Here is a 9,431-nt window from a genome sequence, read left to right on the forward strand (position 1 = left end):
CACAAACCTCCGTCCATAGTTAATCAGGCACTCTATCTACCTTTTCTAATTGCTGCTGATTCTGAATTTATGCACATATTCAATTAAATCAGACAAGTCCAGAGAAAGACTCATCAGTTTAAGCATTTGTGTCTACTGTTTTACACACTAATTTATCTGGCCAAATTAATGATGGGAGGGCTCTGGTTAGTAAAGAGTTGCTGTATATATGTATAATATAATTTTAAGATTAATTATCAGTTAAAGGCCATAACACTGTGAACTCTAAATTTGTTTTATTGATTTATTTTTTACAGTCCAGGTCTTTATTTTTACACCCGTCAGGCCATGAATTCATAGGGGATGGGCTCCAACAGTTCGGGTTCCTTTCCATTGGTCCTCACAAAGTGTGCTTCTCTAGGTGGAGCAGGCTGGCGCTTCAGCCGAACCCAAGTCCCTTTCGCTCTGGCTTCCTTCTTTTTCTGATCATTTTCCTTCACACGTTTTGGGAAGCTATCTCGGCTCTTAGAGTGCTTAATATGCTTGATACGCACATTAATTCTCTTGGCAAGAATCTTGCCCTTAACTTGTTTGTTTACAACGATGCCAACAGCATGCTGGGTAACATTGTAGACTCTCCTAGTTTTGCCATGGTAACATTTGTGGGGCATTCCTTTTTGAACAGTATCCATTCCCTTGATATCTACAATATCACCCTTCCTGTAGATTCGCATGTATGTGGCCAAAGGAACAACTCCATGTTTTCTGAAAGGCCTGGGGAACATGAAGCGGGTGCCCCGCCTCTTTCCCTTTGTGTTGGTCATCTTGGCGAATCAGCCTGAGGGGCCGGGGGAGAGACGGGAGGCAGCGGGAACCACGCGCTGGCCTTTACCTGGAAGATGGCGGTTCCCTCTAAATTTGTTTTAAAATTAAGTTCTTCTCCTATTGCTAATTTAACTGCTTTAGTATCTTTCAGGGTCTTAGAATCTTTATATATATATATATATATATATATGTATATATATATATATCTCAATAATGTTACAAATGTGAACTTATAATGAATTGCGTTTATACACAGACACACATGTATGTGTGTCTGTGTGTATATATATATATATATATATATATATATATATATATAAATCACAGCTAAAATCTTAGCTTTTCACAGAAAGCTTTTCTTCAAGTTTGTTTTTAAGTCAATGTCACAGTAGTCCTATAAGGTGAAATATTATTACAGTATTAGTTTTCAGATAAGATCAATTGAACACAAAAGAGTCAGTGACTCACCAGGCCCTATGTGGAATAGGTTTATCTGCGTTGCCAGAACTGTATCTCAGGTTTCCTGAGTCGCACTCTTTGAACCTAAAGAGAGAATTTTTGTTTGGTTTACTTATATGTGCCTAACTTTTAAAGGGAATTTCTCAACAGGTTTCCAGTCTTCTAAATATTCTAGCATCAGTATTTATCCTTTAGTTGAGAAACTTCACAGTTTGATATAATCAATCATTATTGATTGTCTACTAGATATAAAATGTGCAATTACAAAACAGGCAGCAAAATTGCTTTCCTCAAGAAACAGCCAATGTAAATATTGATACATAAGATCGCCTTGGCATGGGGTAGGATAATTATAATAGTTATCGTGAAAATGTGCTGTTTGTTCTAACCAATGAAAGTACTGTTGGTCAGAGTTCACTGTATGGTATTTCTGGTTCTAGTGCCCCTGTGATATGTTGGCAAGAGGATAGACAAATCTGTCAGTGGAATAGAAAAGAGAGTCCAAAGATATACCCCCATATCTATAGTTATCTGATTTAAAGCAAAGTTGTCCCTACATTCAAAGGAGAAAAGGATGATATTTTCAATAAATAATGCCGAGTTACATGGATATTCATATGAGAAATAAATGTAATGTGATGCCTGCCTCACACCATACAAAAAATTATTTGAGATGAACCATAGACCCAAGTGTGAAAGGCAAAGCAATAGAACATCTAGAAGATGAGACAAGAGAATATCTTCATGTTTTTGGAGTAGGTAACTAGTTTAAAAATATAACTCAAAAACATTAACCATAAAAAAGACTGCTAAAATGGTCTTTATTATTATGTAGTTATAAAAAGTACAGAATAAACATATCGTAGTATAAACCACAGAGAGCAGATGAGTTAAAATGTATGTCATTTAATTCAATGCAGAAGATAGTAACTTGGCAATCAACTTAAATATTTCAAATATTCACTCCACACATATAAAAATGTCAAGTCTAATAAAGAACAGATTTAAAAAGTAAGAACAATGAATAAATAAATACGCATTTGTTAAAATTTAGAACTTTCATTCACCAAAAGGATCATTAAAAGAGTGAAATAGTGATGAGAAATACATTGCAATAAGTATATCTGACAAATACCTATTTTCACAACATCTATAAATTATTAAAGGACATCTTATACAGGACATATATAAAGGACATCTACACATTTTATTTTTTAAAAGTCATATGACTGAACTAACGTAAAATGGGCAAAAGACTTGAAGACAATATACAAATATTCAGTTAGCATGAGAAAAGGTGCTCAACATCATTGGTCCTCAAAAAATTACACATTAAATCACAGTGAGACACCACTGTAACCCTACCTGAAGCCCCCAAATCAAGAGGTCTGATGTTGATATTTGTCACTGAGGATACAGAGCAACTGAAATTCTTATTACTGCTGGTAGAAGTGTAAATTGTTAAAACCACTTTGAAGATTCTTCAGCTATATTTACTAAAGCTGAACAATATATGTACATACAAACCAACAGACTTGCAAAAGAAAGCTCATCATATCTTTATCCACAATAGCCCTCAACTATAAATGCCTAACAGTGGGAGAATGGATAAACATGGCTTATGCACACAATAGGATAATACCCAGAAAACAAAAGATAAATTATTGTTATAGTTGTATGAACACAAATTACTCTCATAAAGTATTGAGAAAAAGAAACCCAACACAAAAGTAGTACATATTGCTTGATTCTATTTCCATGAATTTTCAAAGCAGGCAAAAGTAATCCATGGTGATGTAGGTCAAAGAGTGTTTGTCTTTGGAAGACAGGGAGGGGTCACCAAGAATTTTTAGGAAATGAGAGGGTTTAAAGTGTGCTATATCTTTTCCTAGTGATGGTCATAAGGGTATAGACACACAAAAATTCTTCAAGTTGTATATTTAGGATTTGTTCAACATACTGTAAGTTTTACATTGTGTAGTAAAGAGAATAATAATTGCCCAAACCACGGCTTAATCACCCATATTTGGGAATATTCCTTATTGGGAAAAAAAGATTTTTGCACATATATTTAAGATTCCCAGGTGGTGCTAGTGGTAAAGACACTTGGCACTTGCACATTGGAAAGACACCCGCTTGCCAAAGCCCAGGACATAAAAGATGCAGGTTCAATTCCTGGGTTGGGAAGATCCCCTGGAAAAGGGCAAGGCAACCCACTCCAGTATTCTTGCCTGGAGAATCCCATGGACAGAAAAGCCTGGTGGGCTATAGTTCACAGGGTCCAAAGAGTTGGACACAACTGAAGTGACTTGGCACACAAGATTAAGGAAGCTGAGGTGGGGAGATTATCCCGGGCTACTTAAGTGGATGTGATCAGTCCTTAAACATGGAAAAGGATAAGAGTGGGTTAGAATGCTGAAGCATAAGAAGGACTCAGTACACCACTCTGAAAATGGAAGAAAGGGTCCATGAGCCAAAAATTGGGCAGCTTAGAATCTGGAGAAGACGAGGAAACAGATTTGCCCCTTCAACTTCCAGAATGGAACATAGCCCTGATGGTGGCTTTATTTTAGTCCAATGAGACCCATGTTACCTTCCTGACTTACAGAACTATACAGTGATACATTTTTTTGTGGTTCAGTTCAGTTGCTCAGTCATGTCCGATTCTTTGTGACCCCATGAATCGCAGCACACCAGGCCTCCCTGTCCATCACCAACTCCCGGGGTTCACCCAAACTCATGTGCAGTGAGTTGGTGATGCCATCCAGCCATCTCATCCTCTGTCGTCCCCTTCTCCTCCTGCCCCAAATCCCTCCCAGCATCAGGGTCTTTTCCAATGAGTCAACTCTTCACATGAGGTGGCCAAAGTATTGAAATTTCAGCCTCAGCATCAGTCCTTCCAGTGAACACCCAGGACTGATCTCCTTTAGGATGGACTGGTTGGATCTCCTTGCAGTCCAAGGGATTTGCAAGAGTCTTCTCCAACACCACAGTTCAAAAGCATCAATTCTTCGACACTCAGCTTTGTTTGTGGTAATTCATTACAATAGCTATAGAAAACTAACATAACAGAGAAATTAAAGGATGTTGAAAACAAAAACTCCTATTTTTCCTTTTTGAAGGGACTTAAAAATGGCATCTTGTCCCCTTACTAAACCTAGTTACTCTATCCCTGGAATGCTCACAGAATTGACTTCTACTACCATTCACCCTATTTTATCTTTCATCTGCACGGGATTATGAATTCTATGAGCGCATCTTCATATCATCCACAACACCAGGGATGGTGCATATGTGCAGTGTATAGAATCAATGCTCTGCAAGTGTTTGGTAAATTAAATTATATGAACCACTTATCTGTATGAGAGGCAGAGACCAAGACAGATAGGATCACACTAATGTGGTCTTGGAGTCAACTTAGCAAGCTCTCCAGTGCAAAGACACATTAAAGCTAGGAGTCCTAAATAATGAGGCTGAGGTTGTTTAAAATAGCAGCCTGGCATCAGATGAGACATTTCCATATCATTCTAGATTAAATAAAACGTTTACCATTTCATGCTTTCTTTCCTAGTAATTTTTGTCTTGTCTTTCACGTTAGTGATTTGTTCCACATGGCTACTCATTTAGGATAACAGCAAGCCAATAGGTGTGACAAAAAGAGACGGGTCCATACCTGATCACCAATATTCCATTACGCTTCCTTGAGCTGCAGGCCTGGTGAAACTGCTAGTGCCTTAAAGGAACTGGGCTTGAGTCTGCATATTAGGAATTCAGTGACTACAGTAGCAGTAATCAGACTATATAGTAAGTGGAGCAACATGGCTATATTGGGAGGCTGCTGTTGCAAGGAGCTGCTTTCCCTGTGTCCAAACAACAAATATTTTTTTAGAATGTATTATATGTGTGGCCCTTGTGATAAATACTGTGGGGGATATTAGAGAGAGAATCTATATTCTTTATACTCAAAAGTATATAATACAGTTGGGGAAATAAAACATTTAAGAAAAATAACACAGGAATTGGGGCAATTGTTTGTTGTTTAATCACTCAGTCACGTCTACCTCTTTGAGACCCCATGGACTGTAGCCCACCAGGCCCCTCTGTCCATGGGATTTCCCAGGCAAGAAGACTGTAGTGGGTTGCCATTTCCGACTCTAGGGGATCTGCCCAACCCAGGGATTGAATCTGCATCTCCTACATTGTATTATATTGCATTGTATTGGGGCTAAAATATAGTATGAACTGCAGCAGAGAGGGAGGATTTGGAAAAGCCTTGGGAAGTTGGGGAAATCAAGGGAGGAGTTATACTTTGGAATTAAAGGTGGAACACTAAGGTTGTATGGTAGGCAGTAGTGCACAGAATATACCAGGAACAGCTTCCAGTCCTGTTTATCTGGAGCAGGGTTTCCCAATCTCAGCACTATTGATGTTTGAAATTGTAATTTTTGATGGGGGATTGTCTTGGGTATTGTAGGATGTTTAGCAGCATCCTTAATCTCTACCAACTAAATGCTTCCTCCCCCTCAAATCCGTGAGAACTGAATATGCACTCTGAGGGTAAAATGACCCCCCACTGAGAATAACCATGCTAAAGTAAACATTCCCAGAGGGAACTCATAGGAGTTACATGGCATGGCAAGGAGTTTGCCATGTAATAGGGAACCACTGAAAACATTTGTGAGGGCCGACAGGCTGGAAATTATAGTTTGTGGATAACTTATCTGTTTGAGATCCTCACTCCAATTGGAGTGAGGCATTGTGGGAGAAGGGAAGAACAACCCAAATCCTACCACAGTAGTCCAAGCACAAACAGAGGAAGATTGGCCGGCCACAGAATTCAAGAGCTCTCCATGCCTGCAGGTGTTTTTAATGCTCTACAGCTTTAAAGTTGTTTGATATTTAGATCATCACTTCAACATCGCATTGCACATTTCATCTGATTACCAAGTACTCAGAGATGCATCTCTTTTTAGAAGCCCCTACTGCTGGGCTTCCCTGAAGAGAGGAGCAGCCACCAGCAGCATCAGAAGCAATCTGTAACTTGAGGAGCTTGGCTGGGAATGCTCCACCACCTCATGGCTAGGGATATCAGTGCAGGCAGCACAGGACCAAAAATGTGGTGCCAGTCCTCTGGGACCGTCCTCAGTCTGTGGGGAGAAGAGAGCAGTAACGTAGAAGCCTGATAAGCCTCCAAGGCAATAACTTTCTTGAATTCCACTCTCTGTAAATTTCAAGTTTATCCCTAATTATGGTTTAAAAAATATTTTAACAAGTATTGTGTTTTTCTTTCTTTTTTTCCCCCCCTAGTAAAAGGAAAAAGAGAAATAAGTGTACCTTGGGCTCTTCATTCTGGTGGCTGTTTGCTAAGCTCATGGAACCAGGCTGAGACATTGGTATACCCATCAGCATGGCTGAGTGGCATGGAGGGCCACTTTCTTCATGATCTAAAACTAACACTGTGATAGGGTATTTAAAAACATATGGAATTTTGTGAAATATAGCATAATAGTATAAAATGAGTAATTTCAGAAGCTTAAATACTTTAATAACTATTTTTCAAGCTTGAAAAAATGTATCTCAGTAATATTTTAATGAGAAACTTCATAGAAGAAAACTTCAAGTGTTAATGATAATTTAAAAAATAAACTCAAATGGACATAAGAACATATACTTAAGTGGAAAAGTTAAACAAATATGGAAGGTGTAATTTCTTCTCCATTCAGTTTATGTAATTTTAATATTTAGGGGGATATAGCAACATGCTTTCAAAGTTGATTTAGAATCCTTGTACAACTGAGATTACCCCTCCTCAGAATTTCTAGAAAAGTGTGAAATAAACCAGGAATATTGTACACTTCCCAAACGTTAAAACTGGAAAACAAAACAAAAGAAGCTAAACTAGTGAAAATAGAAGTTTTGACTGCATAAACAGATTTCTGGCATATATGCTGGTGGTTGGTCATGGTTTAGTTGCTGAGTCATGTCTGACTCTTGTGACCCCATGGATTGTAACCTGCCAGGCTCCTCTGTCCATGGGATTTTGCAGGCAAGAATACTGGAGTGGGTTGCCATTTTCTTCTCCAGAGGATCTTCCTGATCCAGGGATTGAACTTGGGTCTCCTGCATTGCCAGCTGATTCTTTATCTCTGAGCTACCAGGGAAGGCTGAAACATATATAAAGCATTGCAAAGTGTATTTCAAATAAAACATTTTCTCAGTAGTGGGGGTGAAAAACACTGAAATTGGATAGATAGGTGTCCAGATTTAGGACACACTGATAGAATTGAAAAGATCTCCACAAATAGATTAAAATTTCCGCAAGGACACTGACTGCATATTCTCCACATCTTCACCCAGTAAAGTGATGGGCAGATGGCAACTCTCAATCAACACCTGTCTGAAATTAAATTCACCATGACCCATCAGTAAAATGATTTGTTAAAAGAATGAAGTCCATGCTATCATATCATAGATTGAGGAGATGTTCTACCCAATAGAGATATAGTGTATCACCTTGGAATATGAGCTCAGGACTCAGACAACTGGGGTTTAAATCCTACCTTCACATCTTCAAGGTTTATGACCTTAGAAGATTTATGTATTTTCTGTGATTATAAAATGGGACCAAAACAGAATCCACCTTACAGGGAAATTATGCAGAATTAATGCATCATATATAAATATATTTAAATACTTCATATATTTATATATACTTGATAAATAAAAATATTATTGGAATAGTGGATTCAAATTAAATATAAATAGTTTAACATTTTAATATTAATATTTTAAATATTAGAATTTTCAACATGTTCACTATCTAAAGGGACCTCCTAGGAAATCCTTTGGCACTAGGAAGACACCTTCTAATTTACTTAGCGACCAGATATTTTAATATATTGATTTACTGAGAGCAGGGAGTTTCTCTCAGTCATGGATCACTTAGGAGTCAGCAATAAGTAGGAAAAGCAAGGTCTGGAATCAGACCTCACCTGTGACACTGATTCTCTCTGGGATCTTGCTTTTCTGAGCCTCATGCCCTTGACCATAACAAAAAGATGATGTCTACCTCCCTTACTAACAAAGTCAACATGTGTCATCTACTGCAGAGTGTGGGCCACAAAGAAGTTTAATGTCCCATTTATCTATCTCAAGAGAAGAGATGTTGTGTTACCATGTGAGATCCTTCCTCATCCTAGAAAATATAAAAAATCTAAGAACTTCTGAAAGAAAAGTTTTCATTCTCCATCTAAATGCAAAAATATTTCCATATCAATGACAGTCGATCCCAAATGCATGTCTCTCAATCACCTTTACTTTCCCCATCATATTCATCAAGTAAATGGGCTTGATTGAAGTGGGCTACAAAGCTAGCCGGGGAAGGAGCAGCCAAAACATCGCAGAGCAAGGTCCCGCGTGACGATTTTTAAGGATAAGGCACGTAGACTTCAGAGCAATCACTTCCTTGGCCCATGAAGCTTTTCTTTTTTAAAATTTTTTTTATTGACTACAGAATGTAGACATACTGTCAAAGGATTTAAATCAATTTTATACAATAGCTTTCTTGAACTACCATTACTCCAACAAGATTCATATCTGCAGCTGATTTGGAGACAATTGTGACTAAAATATCAGAGCTGCAGCTCTTATTGAAAAATTCCTCTCTGTAGATTGTTATTTTTCTGGCACTTAAAAGCCTAATACCAGAAAGGAATGAAATCCCATTTTGCATCTGCCTTTTTAAATGTAGGCTTTTAACTATTATAACTCCTAAGCTGCAATTCTCACATATTACCCTACTCCAAACAGAACATTGGGATTAATGGTCTGGTATTAAAAGCAGAAACAAAAATACAATTGCTTTGGGAGGCACTTAAGTACAATGATACCTAGCAGAAGAAAAACACTTGATGCCTAGCGGAATAGCTAGCTTTGCATTAGTTATCAATGCAATAATGTTGGAAAGTAATAGATCATTCTTCAGTTTACTGGCATTCTGAAACTATGGATGTAATTCATGTGTTTAACCCTTGATAAATTGGGTTCATTTATTGCACCACTAAGAATCAATCAATAAAGAAAGACCAATATAGATTTCTCTCACTCTTCACCTCTGCTAACACTAAGCTTCCTGACAGCAGGGATTCCAGGTCATTCGCCTTCATAAA

The 9,431-nt window shown here is 37.9% G+C and overlaps 1 protein-coding gene across 1 annotated transcript; it reads right to left on the reverse strand.

Annotated features, from left to right (window-relative positions):
• On the reverse strand, positions 291 to 878 carry LOC102175771 (60S ribosomal protein L21-like). The gene has a single exon (XM_005686585.3). The coding sequence runs from the start codon at positions 801 to 803 to the stop codon at positions 321 to 323; it is 483 nt and encodes a 160-aa protein (XP_005686642.2). The 5' UTR covers positions 804 to 878; the 3' UTR covers positions 291 to 320.

This window comes from Capra hircus, chromosome 11, assembly GCF_001704415.2.
Source record: "Capra hircus breed San Clemente chromosome 11, ASM170441v1, whole genome shotgun sequence".
Taxonomy (NCBI): domain Eukaryota; kingdom Metazoa; phylum Chordata; class Mammalia; order Artiodactyla; family Bovidae; genus Capra; species Capra hircus.

Bases quoted from the DNA above. Each gene is read 5' to 3' on its own strand.
- LOC102175771 (XM_005686585.3), bottom strand. From the start codon at position 803: ATGACCAACACAAAGGGAAAGAGGCGGGGCACCCGCTTCATGTTCCCC.